At 51.3% G+C, this 18,001-nt stretch overlaps 8 protein-coding genes across 8 annotated transcripts; 4 read left to right on the plus strand and 4 right to left on the minus strand.

The window, feature by feature from the left end:
- Window positions 1–322: 322 nt before the first annotated feature.
- Window positions 323–646, plus strand: PHYSODRAFT_420575 (hypothetical protein; the record flags this gene model as incomplete). Its single annotated transcript, XM_009515851.1, has 1 exon — window positions 323–646. A coding segment is annotated over one exon (324 nt), but the record flags the coding sequence as incomplete, so codon positions are not given.
- A 1,840-nt stretch (window positions 647–2,486) lies between these two features.
- On the minus strand, window positions 2,487–3,530 carry PHYSODRAFT_348828 (hypothetical protein; the record flags this gene model as incomplete). Its single annotated transcript, XM_009515852.1, has 3 exons — window positions 2,487–2,740; window positions 2,823–3,284; window positions 3,363–3,530. 3 exons carry the CDS (start codon window positions 3,528–3,530, stop codon window positions 2,666–2,668), a joined length of 705 nt encoding a protein of 234 aa, XP_009514147.1. The 3' UTR covers window positions 2,487–2,665.
- A 282-nt stretch (window positions 3,531–3,812) lies between these two features.
- On the plus strand, window positions 3,813–5,419 carry PHYSODRAFT_320749 (hypothetical protein; the record flags this gene model as incomplete). The annotated part of the gene is made up of 4 exons (XM_009515853.1): window positions 3,813–4,347; window positions 4,874–4,997; window positions 5,030–5,171; window positions 5,216–5,419. The coding sequence occupies 4 exons, from the start codon at window positions 3,813–3,815 to the stop codon at window positions 5,417–5,419; spliced, it is 1,005 nt and encodes a 334-aa protein (XP_009514148.1).
- A 514-nt stretch (window positions 5,420–5,933) lies between these two features.
- Window positions 5,934–6,725, minus strand: PHYSODRAFT_320750 (hypothetical protein; the record flags this gene model as incomplete). The annotated part of the gene is made up of 1 exon (XM_009515854.1): window positions 5,934–6,725. One exon carries the CDS (start codon window positions 6,723–6,725, stop codon window positions 5,934–5,936), a length of 792 nt encoding a protein of 263 aa, XP_009514149.1.
- Window positions 6,726–7,443: 718 nt separating this feature from the next.
- Window positions 7,444–8,376, plus strand: PHYSODRAFT_467172 (hypothetical protein; the record flags this gene model as incomplete). The annotated part of the gene is made up of 1 exon (XM_009515855.1): window positions 7,444–8,376. The coding sequence occupies one exon, from the start codon at window positions 7,444–7,446 to the stop codon at window positions 8,374–8,376; it is 933 nt and encodes a 310-aa protein (XP_009514150.1).
- A 1,945-nt stretch (window positions 8,377–10,321) lies between these two features.
- Window positions 10,322–10,618, minus strand: PHYSODRAFT_284021 (hypothetical protein; the record flags this gene model as incomplete). The annotated part of the gene is made up of 1 exon (XM_009515856.1): window positions 10,322–10,618. One exon carries the CDS (start codon window positions 10,616–10,618, stop codon window positions 10,322–10,324), a length of 297 nt encoding a protein of 98 aa, XP_009514151.1.
- Window positions 10,619–14,542: 3,924 nt separating this feature from the next.
- PHYSODRAFT_293038 (hypothetical protein) lies at window positions 14,543–15,163 on the minus strand (the record flags this gene model as incomplete). The annotated part of the gene is made up of 1 exon (XM_009515857.1): window positions 14,543–15,163. The coding sequence occupies one exon, from the start codon at window positions 15,161–15,163 to the stop codon at window positions 14,543–14,545; it is 621 nt and encodes a 206-aa protein (XP_009514152.1).
- Window positions 15,164–15,365: 202 nt separating this feature from the next.
- On the plus strand, window positions 15,366–17,003 carry PHYSODRAFT_320753 (hypothetical protein; the record flags this gene model as incomplete). The annotated part of the gene is made up of 1 exon (XM_009515858.1): window positions 15,366–17,003. One exon carries the CDS (start codon window positions 15,366–15,368, stop codon window positions 17,001–17,003), a length of 1,638 nt encoding a protein of 545 aa, XP_009514153.1.
- Between the last annotated feature and the right edge of the window lie 998 nt (window positions 17,004–18,001).

Genomic DNA, 18,001 nt, shown 5'->3' on the forward strand with positions numbered 1-18,001 from the left:
TACAGATAACTTCAGGGATAATAAATGGCGAAAAAAAAAAACGGAGCGCAGGGACGCTGCAGTACACGAATTGAAAGATGTTTTTTGCGGGTGCTTACAGTTGGCATACCTGTCGTATTTGTGATTGATTGAAACAGACAGACTGTCCCGAGCGTTCGCAGCTGCACAACTTATTTTCCGAGCAGGAGAAACGAAGACCTCCAGCAGCCACCATGGAAGGCATACATCTTTGAGTACTCTTGATTTGGTGCAGAATATTTACCCCTCGACTGTGTGTCGTTCGTTCATGACGAAGGTATCCAACTATGCGGCCGAGGGCTTCGCTCTGCTTTTTAAGTGGAACTTCAACGCTTTGAACGCGTTTATCTTACGCATAAACGCCGTTGAGGCTGGAGCTCCGAGCTCGCCTCCGTTGCCAAGCTGGCTATGCGAGCGTCCCCCCACCATAACTTGTGAGTCGCTCACCGCCGACATCGTCCGTCGAGTCGCCGACACCCAAGGACCGAGCTTCGACGGAGTCGTGGCGGTCGCAGACGACCAGAGGCGGCTGTCGGGCATGCGTGAGCGGCTGAGCGCAGTGGAGGTCCACCCGTTCATGCAGTGGGAAATGGAGACGGCGGGTCCAAATGACAGGCTGGCCAGCACGATGGTGTTGGAGATCGCCCACCGCCCGCGCAGACTGGTGCCTCGCTATCTACACCGCAAAGCCCTCGGCGAACGAAATTCGTATCCTATTTGCGTGATCGTACGCCGTCCTCGGCTGTTGCAGGAGTACTAAGTATTGAGCAAGAGTTATTCTGCTCTCAGTGAAAGCAGAACCCAATTCCAAGAAGCGGTTTCTCATCCAAAGTTGCGGCAGATGTGTTTGTTTTCTCTTTCTTTCTCTTCTAAACCTTTCGTAGCAAGCCTACTACTGCAGAAGCGGCCAACTCGTGGTGAGTTAATAAGGAGTTTCAACGGGCAATTATCGAGATACTACATGTGCATGTATGCAGGAGAAGGCGAAATGCGCTGGAGAAGTGCGAAAAATGATCCGAAAAATGATCCGAGAATAAAACACACAAAGTCGTGCTGTGCACGAAGAAGCTCTGAAATTTCGGCTGTGAAGTCCAAACTTTTAGCTTCAAGTGTCTGCTACTTTGTTTGGTGCATGTTGCTCTAGGCTACTTGCACGTTAGGTGCTCGCCATCTTCTGACAAACCTCTTGGTGCTCGTCACTTCATTGACAGTTAAAGTTTTGTTGACATGTGGATGGTAACTTGCGCAACCTAATATGACGAGAGCGCAAGTGCTTTCGGCACTGAGTCGAAACACGCTGGTTCAGTTGCTCCAAATCTCTGGACAACCTTTTCTTAAATTTTAACTGTACACACATAACACATATCGTCCGTACTTCTCAAACATTCTCCTGAGCGGCGCCCCTGCCGCGCAGCGTGCACCTGATCCATTTTGAACAGGTCTTCGTTCACTATCTTGTCAAGCCTCAGACGGCGGAATGAAGTCGTTGGGGCACATCTTGACACAAGTGCGGAGGCCGTAAGCCCCCATCGAGTCGCGACTCGGATTGGCCAGCATCCAGACGGGAGTGGAGATGCCAGCAGACACGAATGGCACGTGAACGTGTAGTTCGGGATCAGGTCTTTGTAGAACATCCACTTGAGTCGGAGTGGCAGCCGTGCAGTAGCAACGCTAAAGCAATTTCATGTGCTGTCGAGTATTATAGGCGCACTTATGCTCAACTTGAAGCCGATCAACTTTAGGAAGTAGGATCGCTTCGAGCATTTCAGTCTGAAGTCCATTGCGTTCAAGAGTGGGTGAGATACACTAGCAACAACGACGCTATGCTAGCAGATGCATGCAACAATGATTGAGTAAGCGCTCCGCCCTTCCATCAATATTTTTACTTCGGGCAGTACCACGACGCGCCCTGTCCGTGGATGCGGGGGTCGATCACATCGATTGCTTCGGCCATGATGTTCCACATGTCCAGATTCTTGGCGAAGATGACGTCGCTGTCCACGACCATGAAAAAGTCGCCCGCTGTCGGTGCGTAGCGCTTCTTAAATGGCAGCGACGCGGATGTCGCCACCCCCAGCAAGCCAGCACCACCGTACTCGGCCGCAGGTAGAGACCGAAAATTCGGCTTGTGTCGATTATCCATGGGTTAAATGAAAATTTGCATTTATCCCAAGAAAACACCCACCTAATAAATTACCGTTTAAATTACTTGCAGTCGCAGGTTGCACGAAGATGGACGCGTCGCCGACAGGGTCAACATTCACGTGGGTGATTCATAAAGACCAGAGGTATAAAGTACTAGAGGTTTTTTTCATATTGCATTCTATCATCCACTGTTTACTTTGTATACTTATCGATAAGATCTTCGGACAATCAGACCCTTTAAATTACGAAGGCTGTGTTTTTTAACAAAAAACATTATTTATGAAGTTTAAGAAATGGGTGACCCGTACAGCAGATATGCAATTCAAGCAAAGAGGGAGTCGCTAAACTCTGATATATGTAATTAGCGTGGAAAGTGGTATCACCGGTAGACTCTGAAATAAATTTCAGAGAACATTAACCTTATCTTGCAATCTGCATTGACGTTTGATCTGCTCTAAGACACTGTAGCCTGCAGAACACGAGTCATCATCACCCGTCCACTCTACTCCTTGTTTGCGTAGTTGCGAGCACCGAAGATGGTCGACCCCACACGTACGTGCGTGCTGCCACAAGAGATCTAACCATGCACACACAAAAGACACCATCAGCCCAACTACTCTCAACAACAATATCACTTCAGAACCATGTGCCAGACTCACCGCGAGCTCGAAGTCGCCCGACATGCCCATACTAAGGTCCAGGTCCGTCTCAGCCTTGCCGATGGCCTCAGCCACGCGCTTGCGGCAGGCCACGAGGCGGTCGAAGCACTCGGACGTCGTGTCTCCGTAGCGACCAATGGTCATGAGCCCCGTGAGGTTCAGGTGCTCACAGGACGACACGATGTGCTGCGCCAGCTCGACCGAGCCGTCGGCGTCGATGCCCGACTTCTGCTCCTCCTCGCTGGTGTTTACCTGCACCATGACGTTGAGCTTCTCGCTGCGGAACTCGCCCGACGCCTTGTTGAGGGCATTAGCGATCTTGATGGAGTCCACGGTCTCCACCACGAAGAGGTTGGGCACGTCCCGCACGAGCGGCTTGGCCTTGTTGGACTGCACGTGGCCGATGTAGTGCCACTTGACGTCCTTTGGCAGCAGCGGCGCCTTCTGCACCAGCTCTTGGATCTACATGCATTATACCACAAATAAATGTATAAGTACCACAAATAAGAAATGATACCTCCAAAACGTGGAAATGCGTACGTAGTTCTCGCCGAAGTGGCGCTGGTCGGCCTCGTAGGCCTCCTGCAGGTCTTCCACGGGCTTGGTCTTGCTCACCGCCACCAGCGTGCACTGCTGCTGCCGCGCGCTCTTGGCCACAGCCTCGGCCACCTTGGCACGCACCGCCAGCAAGTTCTTCGCTACTGCCATTTTCTAGAAGCTCGCAATTTGCTTTTGTTCTCCACGTAAGAATATCTGTGGATACATTCGAGACACCTTCGGTCGACTTATTTGTTTTTATCTGTAGTGATTCATTACCGATTCTTTCAAGTTGAAGTGCTCGCAATGACGCAATGACCAGGGCGACCTCATTTCCGGTTCCGCCTCGTAGAGCTCACAGCCCCACAGCTTCATCCACGGTAAGTCTTGCGAGCAGTGGCCCACCTTTATATCGACCAGCCTGATGCTTTACATTAATTGATTGGGTTGCAGATGCCAGACACGGACGTCAACATGGCCGAGAACGAGATGTGTTCGAGCCCCTCCCAGTCCAGCACCGAAGACTCCGACTCCGACAACTCGGTAGCAGAGGAGGCATCGGCTTCTGCGAACGGCTGGCTCATGCCGGTTGTGGCGGGTGTAGTCACCGCTGCCTGCGACAACATCGTGCTGAGGCTGGAAAGGATCGTGACGAGTATGGACGCTCAGATCGACGCTGCCCACAACACCGTGCAGGAAACGGTTACTGCGATGGACGCTACTGTCGACGGCCTGAAATTGTTTATGAGCACCATGTTCGACGAGCTTCTAGCCACCATCCGCGACAAATTCCGGGAGCAGGATCAAGCACTCGTCGCTAAACTCCAGGAGCAGGGTCGAGTCCACGCCGCCAAAGTCCGGGGACTGGAACAAACCCTTGAATCCCAGAATCAAGATCTGAAGGCGCTGAAGGCAGAAGTGCTGGAAAGGAAGAAGGATATGCGGCTACTTCTCGAGTCCAGGGAAGGGAACGCCGACCTCATCCCGAGTACTCGATCGATCAAGCGCCTTCGAAGTGAAACTAACCCTGGGCCATCGACTACCCACCTCCGAGATTAATTAAGCAAGGCGCGACAGTAGCCGGCTTTTATCGCCGTTGCTCGGTCGCTCAGCCAGGTTTGGGCGCTACGGCCAATTGTCGCTGCATTCGAGGTTGGAACAACCTGGGCGTTGAGAACAGGTACCGGTAAGTGAGTGCATTCAATCATTTTTCACATCAAGTAAACCATTCATACCTTAACATACCAAATTATCGTCGTAGTTACTCATTATGACACTTTGCATTGAAATTGCCGCGTATCCACCTTGCAGCAATGGCAACAAGCCATCATCTGATACATATCGATTCCTTTGGTCACCCTCCGATTCGAAAATCGAGTCGGAGTGGTGGCGATCGCTTCATTTCTGGTTTTCCCTGAAGGCCCCACTGCCCCGTCACTTCATCCGTAAGTCCTTCAAGCTATGGTTTCCCTTATCCTATTCCAGCCTAGCACTAACGCGGTTGCAGATGCCAGACACGGACCTTAACATGGCCGACGGCGAGGTGTCGACTCCCGCCTATTCCAGTACCGACGAGTCCGACAGCGAGAGCTCGACCGAGAACGGCCCGGAAGCTCCGACAGAGGCGCCCTCTTCTCGGTAGCGTCATTTGTGGTGGCTACGGTCAACAGTACCCTCGACAGCATCCTACAGAGAGTGGACGCCGTGGTCACCGCCGCCTTAGCCAACTTCTCGTCGCGGATGATCAACACGTTGGATGAAATCGCAGAGCGCTTCGGTGGCAAAATTCGGGAGCGCGATCAAGCTGTCGACGTCAGATTCCAGGAGCAAGAGCGAGCCTTCGACGCAAATTTCAGGAGCTCGAACAAACCTTCAAGGCAAAGAACCAAGCTCTAGAGGCGGAGATACTGCAGCTGAAGAAGGATGCGCATCTTCTACGGGAAAACAGGCAAGGGACAGCTGACCTCCACCCCAGCGCTCGATCAGTCAAGCGCATCCGAAGCCAAACTGAAACGGAGCCATCGACAACCCACCCCCGAGATCATCCGACGTCGCAGTAGCCGTCAGATTTTGCGGCAATCACCGCACAGCGGCGGTAGCCAGTGGGAGACATTGAGGCCAGGTAGCGAGTGAGTGCCGTTTCGCAACATCCATTCGGACATTTTCTTGAAGTATTTTAAAATAGCGAACTCTCATTCTTTTTTTTTCATCACAATGTTGTTATCCAGAAGCTACAGTACTTATGACTCGATTTGATGAATGGCATAAAAACCTTGGACGAGCGCTATCTAGGTAATGGAAAGTTGTGTTTCGACACCAAGTGGACTCATGCCGAGATGTATTTATCCACTTCGTTTTGCTCAGTGCAATCAATAACTACCTTAAACGCTCGGTGACTCGTGATAAAGGCTCTCCTAGTCATTACAAGTACTTTCACATAAAAATAACTGAAACCTGTACTTGAATTGTTGAGAATGGAGGACATTGTGATCTGTATTTGCATATCGAAAAGCGAAACGCGGACTCGCAACTCACTTGCAAGTAGAGACGATCGAAAACTACTTCGTTTGGTGCCTAAAATCCGAGCGAGCTGTCTTCAGATTGAGACGACAAAGCACTGGTTGATGACGAGAAGCTATCCCAATCAGCGGCCGAAGCACTGTCATCCCAGGAGATGCCTTCCGAGGCAGAATTCGACTCAACAAACCAGCTACCCACCGAAGCGTCAGTAGAAGCAGATCCCGAGGGCAGGATATCCAGCGTATTGTCTTCCGATGCGCTTTCTGCATCCGACGCCGAATCGTCAAAGGAGCCGAGCAGCGAGTCGCTCGCTGAGTCTTCAAACGGGTTGACCACGACGTCTTCGAACGTGGAGGAGGCGATACTGCCAATCGAGGCTTCAACCGATTCCTCGACTGAGTTTGAGCTATCGTCAAGCGCACTTGAGGCAGATGAATCATCCGAAGCGCTATCGGATGGGCTTTCGACTAGCTCATCAGCGGCAGAATCGCTGTTGGAGTCATCGTGCCACAGCGACCCACTGTCGATATTAGTGGCCCCGAGACTGCCAGAACCGTTCGTTGTCGCCGCTCCTGCAATGTTCGTGCTCGCTTGATTCTCTGTATTCGCGACGTCGCTTTCATCGGGCGACGTTCCTCCCATCGACACAGCGGCAATGACGCCGAAGACCACGCCACACACAAGCAGCAACGCGATTGCCCCCCGCGTGCTCCACGGTCGCGGCGACGGGACCGGAACCGACCGCAGCACTGGGTATCGCGTTAGTGCCCCGCCTTCCATTTCTTCAAGTCGGTCAAACGCAGCGTCGTTTGGATGGTACAGGAGGTTGTTGCTTTCGGTCATCATGGTTGCTGTTTGCCTTGCTTGAGTTGGACGGCCAGGCCCTCCACGTAGGTTGTGCGTTGAGTATGAACTGCTTCAGTCGAGTGGAGAAATGGTCTCAGCGCCGCCGAAATCCATCGAGTCCGTTGGAAACGATTGAGCTGCGATGTTCTCCAGCTCTCCACTTCCCATAAAGCCTCAAAAATAGTCGACACATAATGGACATCACGCTGCATATCCTGCCCCACTTGAGCCCTTTGCAAACCACTCATCCCATGCGTGTAGTAGAGACAAGGAGAGCTACGAAACCAACACGAGACACAGCAAGCAAGGCTGCCACAATTCAACCTGCAAATCTTAGTGAGTACTCCACTTCAACCCAAATTTTACAATTACTCGCTCACTTCACCAATTTATGTGTGCTACACCGATCTATTATCACAAAATGAACATATATTTCCGTACCTTTAGTCAACCAGTCCGTGCCCTAATTCCTGAGCTCTTGGCCACATACTCAGTATCAACCTCAACAATGCTGCGAGCATTCCTCGCTGCGCGCGGCAGCTTGGTACGCCGCGTGAAGGGCCTTTCAGAGACCAGACCCAGCGCCGTCCAATGCTTCAGTGAGTCCTCTCGCCCTCCTCAAGGCCGTCCCTGCCGAATCGACCTGTGGCGCGCGCGCACGTGGGTGGAAAAAGTGGCGCCGAGTCTGGAAGTGTTCCTGGCCACCGAGAAGCACCTGATGGTGCCGCTTAAGTTCGTCGTGCCCTATGGAGACTCCAGGTATCCCGCCGAGGCCTGGGGCTACCCGCTGGGCATGCACTGCAGGAACCTGCGCGTGCTCAAGCAACAGGGCAAAAAAATACCGTTCTTCACCGAGAACGACCTGATAGCCCTGAACTTCCCGTGGGATATGCGGCAACACAAGTGGAATGTATTCGTGCTGCCGTCGCTGCAGAAATACTACGAGATCAACGGCCACAGTGAAGTGCCCAGCGTGTTTGTAGTGCCGTCGGACGATGACCGATGGCCTAAAGTGCTTTGGGGTTTCCGACTAGGACAGACCATTACGAGCATCAGGTACGCGGACACATACAAGGCACAGCGCGAGGCGTCCGTGCATGAGCTGGACAAGATCGAGTTCTCCACGTTGACGTGGCGAGAGCGCATGTGGGACACGAAGATTTTACCGGCGCTGGCCGCGTTTAAGCGCGAGTTTGGACACTGCAACGTGAATTTCAACTTTGTGGTGCCCAACGATCCCAACTGGCCCAAGACGACGAGAGGACTGAGACTTGGAGCTACTGTCGCCAATATGCGCTGCAGAGGCAATTACGACGACATGGCGGAGCGAGACAAGGACAAGTTGAAGGAGATCGGCTTCGTCTGGAACCCGGAAGACGACCGGTGGACCTACAGAATCATGCCCGCATTGGAGGCGTACTGCAAGATTTATGGCCACGGCTGGGTGCCCGTCGATTTTGTTGTTCCGAATCAAGAGCCGTGGCCAGAAGACACACGCGGGCTGAGGCTTGGGAATATTTTCATGAAGGTCCGACACACCGGGGCATACTCGTCGTATGTGGAACGAGATAGTGAGCGCCTTGAAGCTCTCGGAATCGACTTTAAAGCGCCGTACGAACCGTTTGCAATGGCGATTAAGGCGCAGTGTTGATAGCGACGCGGAGCCTGCACGAGATTGGGAGGTCATTGAGCTTCAGCCTCTGGACTTTCCAGTTTTTTTAGATTCATTTAGAGAAATAGAGAACTTCATTTTTTGTATTTGTTGTTCGATGGAGCCGCACAACTCCCAGTGTCTTTAAGGTATTGTGCTATTATAATTCTTCGAAAGTGTACTCCAGCTTCAGTTGCTATGCCCGAAGGTACATTTTCCGAGACCAGCAACCCATTTAGATTGGTAAACCCGTAGTGTGGAAACACTACGACTCGACAGATCGAACTCGACATTGTCTATATTTTCGATGCTGTGTTGTGAAGCTAGGAGCGGGAAGGTGTTCGCCACCACTAGCGTTTGCAAACTGGTTGTTAGTACATAGTGAATCTGGCTAACATGGTTGCAGGGTTAGACGGGGTTTTAGTCGTTCATCTTGAGGCCCTTCTTAACGTTAGTTGCCGAAAGCTGACGAGTACGAAAAGCTCTTCTTCACAGCACCGGTGAAATAATACATGTATCCTTACACCGGATTACTGTGGCTACGCCACACGCGGGATATGGATTCGACAACCGGTACCAATTTGCTTGAGGGCCCACTAACGTTAATTTAAACGCTAATGATAGAGCGCAAACATACAAACGCATTGCAAACAGCATTCACAATGACCATGTTGTACTGTACATGCATACTTAGTAAAGCTTCTTATTGGCCATCAGAAACGAGAAAAATTGCGGCCGCCAACGGCTGCTTTCTTTTTTATTTCTAATTCCATTGGTGCAATAGTACGACTGAATACGGACAGCAGTGTTTGTTTGTTCTAGTCGAGCTGCGTGTCGATCCCGGGGCTCATTACGGCAACCGATAATGGAAAAGTTGACGTGGTGGAGTAGTTGTGTGCAACGAGTTAAGGACGAGAATGAACGTTTGACTATGAGGGCGACAGGTTGCTGAAGACATCTTCGCCTTTCATAGAGATAGATCTTGATTGCTTGTTGCGAGCTGCTGATTCGGCTTTACAAGCAGACGCCCATGCCAGATTTGGGGCATCAAGTGGATTGAACGAGAATGGTTGGGAAAATGTGCGCTCTGGACTAGGAAATACTTGAGAAATATATCTACACGTACAAACTTGGGTACGAACAATTCTCTTTCGAAGTCTACAAACACTTCGGCTTGAATACTGACAACCCGAAATCGTTTTATTTTTTTTCAGAGCTGCCACTGGCGCTGATGCTATGGTCTTCCGCTCATCTCTGTAAACTTTGGAAGACCACCACTTCCTACAAGCTGAGTTTTCGCGTACAGGAAGGTCCGTCCCAGGGCGTGGTTGCTGCGTACTCGAAGGGATTGAGTAATTCCTTGTCTAGAGAGGTGGAGGGAGGTCTAGCAAACTGAAACACCCCAATTCGGTGCAATTCTGCCATTCACCAGGTTTTCTTTGCTAAAAATCGCTGCTGCGGTAGCTTTGCCAGTTTCGAATTGAACGTGAATACCGCACTTTTGAAAGATCTGCAGGGTCGTGCTGAATTGGCATTTGCTGAGGACTAATACTTTGTGGAGGCTGCGTTGTGGCGGCAGCCACACATGTAGGGTCCGTGTTTATCTGTTGGCCATTTTCAGAGCTGAGTGCTAGTCGCCCCAAGCTGATGGGAGCGATGGTATTTTGTACTTGTGAAGAATGAATGAGCTGCAGTTAAAACAATACTGAGCGAAAAAGGCTGGTGCGTGTATTGAAGCGCGTTTGCAGTGTTACCGCGACACGAGCTTCACTCGATCCGAATGTCTCCCTTCAGGAACGTTTTATAGTCGTCCACAAAGCGCGTGTAGTCCTCACCACCAAAGCCAAACTTTGCCATCCTTTTGGTGAGGAACTTTGGGTCAATAGCTAAGCCTTTCCACGTCGCGAACGCTTCGATCTGTTGGGCCGCGTTGGCCATCACAAGATTATTGTAAAACTCGGGGTCTCACATATTTATCCACCATGCCCTTCAGCTGCTTTTTGGTTAGCTTTTCTGCCCCTGCAGAAAGCTTGGGGGTGAACCACCCTCTCTCTTCCTTGCCGTCATGAGCGTCGACTGCGGTGCGTGCGCGTAGGTAGCGTCTGTCGGCGGGCTGGGATTCACTCAGAGATTGAATAGCAGTCACCGGTTCAGGTATCGTGGCGGTGGCAGTAGATCTCATGATGCAGCTTGCGTAGAGGGCAGCCACAAAGGCACCGAGCGCGGCAGATCGAAGATGCATGCTGGTACTTCAAGAATCGACGTCGTTGTCGTAGGAGCTGGTGACTTGAGGGCTGGAGGGGAAGTTGCGGGATGAATGAACGGGACCCTAGCTGGGAACTGAACTTGAATGGAGGAGGTGTTGTTCCAATACAAGGGTGCGTTGCGTTAGGCTGGGAGGACTACTTTAAATTCCAAAAAGTCTGCTCGGTTGTATCTAACGTTAGCTCGATTTTAGCAACTCGAGTACAACTATATCTTCCATACTGGAACACTTTGAAGAAACTAATAGATGTCTTCTTTGGCTACGAAGTAGCCAAGTCTTGTGCTAATACTTCGCCTACTGAGTGGTCGAGTGTTTTGGCGCCACTACAAAGCTAACCCAAATCCAAAACAAAAACCATCAATACATGCACTAGCAGTACCAAACAGTGGTTACGTACTATGTTCACATGCAAGTAGCAAATGAGGGGCATAGCCTCTCATTTGCAGCGCCTACCATCATTTTTCTTAGGGAAATTTCAGGAAGGTGACTCAATATTAAAATTTGTGCAAAAGGTGATAGATGGATTTGTGTCGAGAGCACATATTGGGCATTGGGCCACGACATTGTTGCCTCCAGCGGCGACATGGGGAGTAAGGCATCCAAGCCGTCGGTGATGCTTTATGCAGTGTGGGCAGTGTCGCTTAAGCGACACCCGTACTCCACCAGAACAACTATCAGCAGAGGGCGATGCCTACACCGGCACCGCCTTCGCGTTTACCCAGTGCTATACTGACACAATTGGTGCATTCAGCGACGTGCATGGCATTCAGGTGCTGGCCGCTATCGGTGGCCAGATGCACTTGGGCCAAGTGACTTGGCACAAAGCCTTGTCTCACCGTTTGAGTCATATTCCGGAATTTTCCTTTTTTATATGGAGCCAACTATCTACTGCCGGCGAAGCTGCCTACCGGACAGATTTTATAGTTTGTAGACCAAGAGCTAAGGACGTAAGCGTTTGCAGCGCCGACCACCATTTTTTATATGGAGCCAATGATCTACACCTTTTCAACTTCAAAATGGCAAAAAGAAAACTCAATAGGGGGAGTCGAACCTGGCAAAAACGTGCTGATTTTTAGGGCGATTTGATGTTGATTATTTCGGCGAAACCTTGTTGATTTTCAAAATCAACCACCTCCGGAGGTGGTTGATTTGAAAAATCATCATGATGATTTCGAACTTCAAGTGGTACCGCTTGCTGTTTCCTCCTCGACCTCTGATACAATTTCAGCTGTTTTTGAAGTCCCTCCTCAACTAGAAATTGTTGTGTATGTGTTTAGGCAAGTTTTCACACGAATCCTCTCCAAATAAACATGTTCACTATCACTATAAACAAGTTTTAGATGTCAACTCGCGATGATGGAGACGTTGTGAGCTGCTGGACAGTGTTACGTTGGAGTCGGCCATTGCTAGGTATAAAGCTGAATATAAGAAGATGTATATGCACTAAGCAAGAGACTGCGCGTGCTGGCGAAAAAGGAAGTGATAATTCGCTGTTTTCACCAACTACATGCGAAAACTGAGAGTGAGTACCCTGCTTTGATTTGTTGATTTTTGGGGCAGAACGTTGCTGATTATTCGGCCCCGTCTCTGTTGATATTTTTGTCGCCATTTTTAAGGTTCGACTCCCCCTAATACAGTCTGCCCCGGCAAATCAAGAAAGGTCGGACCAATAGAAACTGCGAGGTTGCGAAACTTGCAAAGGGCTTGACAGAAGTGCCAATGTACTGAATTACTCAATTAATGGAAAAGAAGCGCCTCGTCTTGTACCGTCGGCTCAGTTTTCAAGCAGAGCGCGGTCGAAGGCACCATTGAACTTCAATTTGAAGGGGTCGGCGATATAATATCGCCGATATTCTTGTGTTTGTACTTGTACATGTAGTGAATGATTTGTCTTGTTCGCGGAGCATCGCGTCGCGTAGACTGCTGCCTGGGACGGTCATTTAGGGAGTTCTAATGTCCGTACTGCCATCGTTCAGGGCAAGGCACTGACGCCCCTGCCGCATGCCGTCATGACCGCATCTTGCTGCAGCAATAACTTATCTAAAGTTCATTTTGAGCCTTGCATTTTACTCCTGCTAACTAGCAACTTACAGTTGCGTGTTGCTTCCCGCTGGTGGACATGTTCCCTCAACTTTTAACTAGACTCAGTACATATTATCCAGAAAGCGCAAATCTCGACTGCATGGCTGTACTAGCTCTGCGAGGTACATTCGACATCGCTATTCTTGATTTGCCGGGGAGATCTGTACGTCAAAATGTAAAATCAAAACGGCAATACTTTGTAAACCGATACTTAGACCTGTTTGGGATATATAGAAATACAGAGTGTCGAATATCTATTGGCTGACAGTGAGCTGCATCAGCCAATCGTGCTCGTATAAGATTGTGAGCTCTATTCGTGACAGTTTGAACTTACGTTTTGCCATTTTGAACTAGCAATTTGCCATTTTGAAGTTGAAAAGGTGTAATGCCAGCGAGGCTGCCCGAGATCCAGGCGGACAGGTTTAATTTCTAGGCCAAGAGCTCAGCTGTGTGGACGTAAGACATCCTCAGTTATCCGTCAGTAACTAGGAACTATGCAATACAGTGTAGTTGTAGGCTGATTGGTCATCGTACATTCTCTTGTCGCTAACGCTGTCCTGATTCATTGTCAATTGGCTTTGTGTGGTACCGGTCGGCTATATTTGTGTAGGTATGGTGTACGATTGTGTGAGTATGGTGTGGCGAGATGTTGTTTAAATGTTGCCTGAGGCACAAGCAACTTTTTTTCGACGAATTAATATGTGTGAGGCTGTCCATACAGCTCTTCTAGCTGTCCTCCCAGGATAAACTCTTTTTTCATGCATCAACACGAGTAAGCATAGCACACTGGCCGTTTATGCAGTATGTCCCGTCAGCATGTCCCGTCAACATGAGTGAATCTAAATACCGGCCTTCCCAGGCAGGATAGTGTTTCCCTGCACGCCTTATTCCGGATCACTACTTCAGCCTGAAGTCTTCAGGATTGCGGGACATGCACCTCGAATACACAGTAAACTCAAAGCACGGGCAATTTTATTTAAAAAAAAAACACGCGCTTGTCCTTCATGCAATGTAATGTTTTTCTCTTGGTTAAGAGTCACCCTCTGTAGTAAAACCCACCGATGTATCGTCCCGGTCGCTCGATTAATTTCTTAGAATTCTTGTCCAGCTGCATGTCGATCCCTCCTTCCGCAAGATCGCCACCATATAACTCGCGGTCAGGATTGACAACGTCCGTAAGATACACACCGCAAAGCACACCACTTGGAGTGAAGCCGGCGATGAGATCCAGAAACCATCTCGCAGCATGTCATCCATCACGCCAATAGCGCGGCGGACGAACGTACCGCACATGCTTCAGATGTCGAATCATGAACTTCTTGAGCGGCTGGAAAACGGCTTCACAGTGCTGGCGAAGCAGTGGATTGGTTTTGCGTAGTTGTGTCGGTGTCTAAGTTTACTTCAATCCTCTTCCAATGCTCCTCCACGATTCCAACGGCACGACGCCTCTGCTTCTCTTGGCTGGCAAAAAACCGCGTACCAAATCCGTCTTCCATGCTGTTCAGCAATGTCGTAAGCTCTTCAATATTGTCCGTGTCGATCGGTTGCAGGCTGGCATCCGTTGCTGCTTTTCGAAGACTCTTCACCCGTTCTAGAGCTCGCAAATGCTCGAGCCGCTCATTTTTTCGATGGATTGCACGCAGGCGCTTACGTTCGGATGCCGTGACGCGCTCGCCGCCGGAAAAATCGTCTTCGTCCCAGTATTCCTCTTCGTCTTCGTCTTCGTCATACTCGTCCTCATCTTCGTCTTCATCTTCGTCATCCTCGTTTTCATCTTCGCGTCGGCTTTCGTGGTGGTGGTGCTGGATATCGTCAGCTTCAAGCACAGCCTGCACTGGATTGGGCTGAGGGGGTAGTTGCTTCCAGTTGCGCTTCTAAAGCGGTAGTCACAGACACCATAACAGGCTGGAACGTGCCGAAGCGGACACCGTCGTTGTTGTCGAGGCATATGAGCTGGAAGACGTAGCCACAATGCTCAATGATTCCTTCTCTTATGAGCTGCATGGCGTCCAGCAACCTCGGGCGAGCGTCAAAGAGGCTCGGCAGTGGCGGACATTTGGGGACTTTGACGTGATAGGGAAAGTCTGCCAAGTCGTTGTCGTCCCACACACTTTGGTCGCAGTCGCAGTAGAGCGAGTGGTTGACACCTTCGATCGTGGCAGGCACCAACTGACACCAGTTCTTGTAGCACTGCGTCCCCAAGTGGATGTCCAGATTGCTGCATTCTTGTCTGATCAAGGCTGTCGCGACGCCATCTCGAGCTTCTGGCGAAACACTGCGAGGACAGACCAGGATCAACGACCGAATGTCTCGAAGACTCAAGAAAGACACCAGCCCATTATCCAGAAGCACCACCAGGTCTGCCAAGCTTGGGGCTGTCCTTTGCTTCTTGGTCTTGTTGGTCGACATGAATGTGGTATTTTCCAACATCGAAGGCATCATGGGATTGTACAGTACACTGACACAACTACCAATAATACACTTCCACTATCTCACGGTTTGGTTTTGTGTAGACGGAGGCAACCTTGTTGCTCCCAAAGGTTTTGAGTTCCTTCAGACCCCCCCCCCCACTTGTCGAACGTGTCACCTTTTCGCCGCATCTTTGGACGGTCTCAAAATCAGAAGAAGCTCGGGCGTCTCGATGGTCTCGACCCGGACGCCACTATTGCTCACGAGCGTGGATGTGGTGTGGCGCAAGCAGCAGCAGGCGTTGGGCCACCTCCCGCACGTGGCAGCGCTGATCTCTGCGTTCCTGGACAGCTCCGAGCTCTGGAACGTCCCGCAGGCGCTGGACTACGGCTACCTGCACCTGCTGCAGCGTCTCGGCGCCACCTCTCGGCGTCTGCGGCCGCTCTCCAACCGCAGCTGCTTCCTGTCGGCAGCGCAGCGTGGGGACATCGCGATGCTGCAGTGGTTGGCTGCCTACGACCCGGAGTTCGACGTCTACGGGGCAGTTCTGGACCACGCGGCGGAGCACGGCCAGCTCCACGTTGTCCAGTGGCTGGACCAAACCTTCCCGGACCTGCAGGCCAGCACCAAGGCCATGGACTTGGCAGCGGCACGAGGCCACCTAAACGTCGTCCAATGGCTGCATACCCACCGATCGGAAGGCTGCACGCATCACGCTATGGACGAAGCGGGGGCGCGAGGACACGTCGACGTGGTGCAGTGGCTGGACGCTCACCGCCACGAAGGGTGCACCAAGTACGCCATGAACTTCGCCGTGTGGTACGGCCACACTTCAATGGTGCATTGGCTGCGCAAGAATCGGAGCGAGGGCTGTAGTGTTCACGCGATGGTGTTTGCAGCCAAGCGGGGGGATCTCGCCTTGTTGCAGTGGCTGCATGAACACAGAGAGGAGCTGCTGGCTCCCGGTTCGGACGAAAACTCGCCGTTGATCATGGACCACGCGGCGGAACACGGCCATCTAGAGGTGGTCAAGTGGCTACACGCGAACACGGACGGAGGCTGCACGACGGACGCCATGAACGGCGCAGCGCGTGGTGGGTACATTGACATCGTCGAGTTCCTGCATGAGAACCGTCACGAGGGATGCACGAGCAACGCGATGGACGGAGCTGCACGCGGTGGTCATCTGGACGTTGTAAAGTTCCTACACGAGCGACGCCGCGAAGGTTGTTCGTACCTCGCGATGGACTACGCGGCTGCCGAGGGTCACCTTGATGTCGTACAGTTCCTGCATACTCGTCGCAGTGAAGGCTGCAGTCCGTGGGCCATGAACTCTGCTGCGGGGGGAGGACATTTGAGCATCGTCAAGTTCTTGCACGAAAACCGCAGTGAGGGCTGCACCGAGCGGGCTATCGACCGTGCAGCAGCCGGAGGATTCCTCTCAGTTGTGCAGTTTCTTCACGAGAACCGGTCGGAGGGCTGCACGACGGAGGCTATGGACGCCGCTGCGTGTTTTGGGCACTTGAATGTGGTGCAGTTTCTTCACTCGAATCGCAGTGAGGGTTGCACGAAGAATGCGATGGATGCTGCTGCGCGATGTGGCCATCTAGACGTCGTCAAGTGGCTGCACGAGCACCGCACTGAGGGCTGCACGACAGAAGCGATGGACGGCACGGCTTGGTTTGGGCACCTGGATGCTCTCCGCTTTTTGCATGGAAATCGTAGTGAAGGCTGTTCCCGACGAGCAGTGCGCGACGCTGTGATCGGTGGGCATGTCAAGACAGCTCAGTGGCTGACAGAGATCTACCCGCAGTGTCGAGTGGGTAGTGGTGCATACTTTGGTGGATATACTCGGAATGAGCTGGGTTGAGCCTCCTTACAGCTTGAGATTCGAAGTCAAACGTGCTCGCAATATTCATGGCAGGTGTCGGTGATAGTGTTGGTCGAAAGCTGTGCGGGTGGGCAGCAAGCCGTACGGTCCCAGCCACCGGATACTTCATATTCAAGCTTGGATGTGGCCCCTTTGGTAGGTGAATCTCATAATAAACTATCTAAGACAGACTGTCGCTGCCAAGGAACTATCGGTTGCACTCGGAAGCTTCACTCACCAAGGTCGCGTCACGATATGCTATCTCTGATGTTTTGTTTGGTTGCCACGAAAAACGAGGTTGCTGCGAAACTCTACAAGGATATGCAGAACTTCTCGTGGGGTGGGCATCCAGTCAGAATCTTGAACGAAAAGGTGATTCCGTTTCAAAACACTAGCAAAGCACTGCCCTTGATTTACGAGCTCCATACCAACGTATCGACTAGTACTGCAACGCTTGTCCACTCAAGTCGAGGCGTAACTCGTGACCGTCATTGCTACTTCTTGCACCACCCACCGCTTCCTATGCAGAGCAGTCAGCAGCGCTTAACGATACTTCAGTGGGTAGAGAGGTTAACACGTTGCACTCGGAGAGGAATCGGCTCGATTTTGATTTTGATCTGACTGGACTCCAGGCACTGGAGGACTTGTCAAGTTGCAGCTACTGTCTGCAGTGATTGCGAGCCTGGCAGTCTACAGCTTGCACGCAAGTTGCATTCACGACGTGGTGGTGCCTTCTGAGTCAGAAGTTCTGACGCGCCGGCAGCAGCCTGCACCCGACCCCAGAGGATGAGCCTCATCAGCATGAGCTACGTATGATGAGGTCTGAAGTCCAGACTCTGGACCTCAGCGAGATACAGTACTGTATGTAGACGGACTACTGTAAACGCTGCTGTACTTGTACACTGTCGTCTTGAGCGGCGGGATCCGCTCTGCAATTTATTGCGATTGCCAGAAGTTGTTTATTTTAAATTTGGGTTGCAACAGCGCTGAAGGTCGAG

Source organism: Phytophthora sojae, assembly GCF_000149755.1.
Source record: "Phytophthora sojae unplaced genomic scaffold PHYSOscaffold_1, whole genome shotgun sequence".
Classification (NCBI taxonomy): Eukaryota; Oomycota; class Peronosporomycetes; order Peronosporales; family Peronosporaceae; genus Phytophthora; species Phytophthora sojae.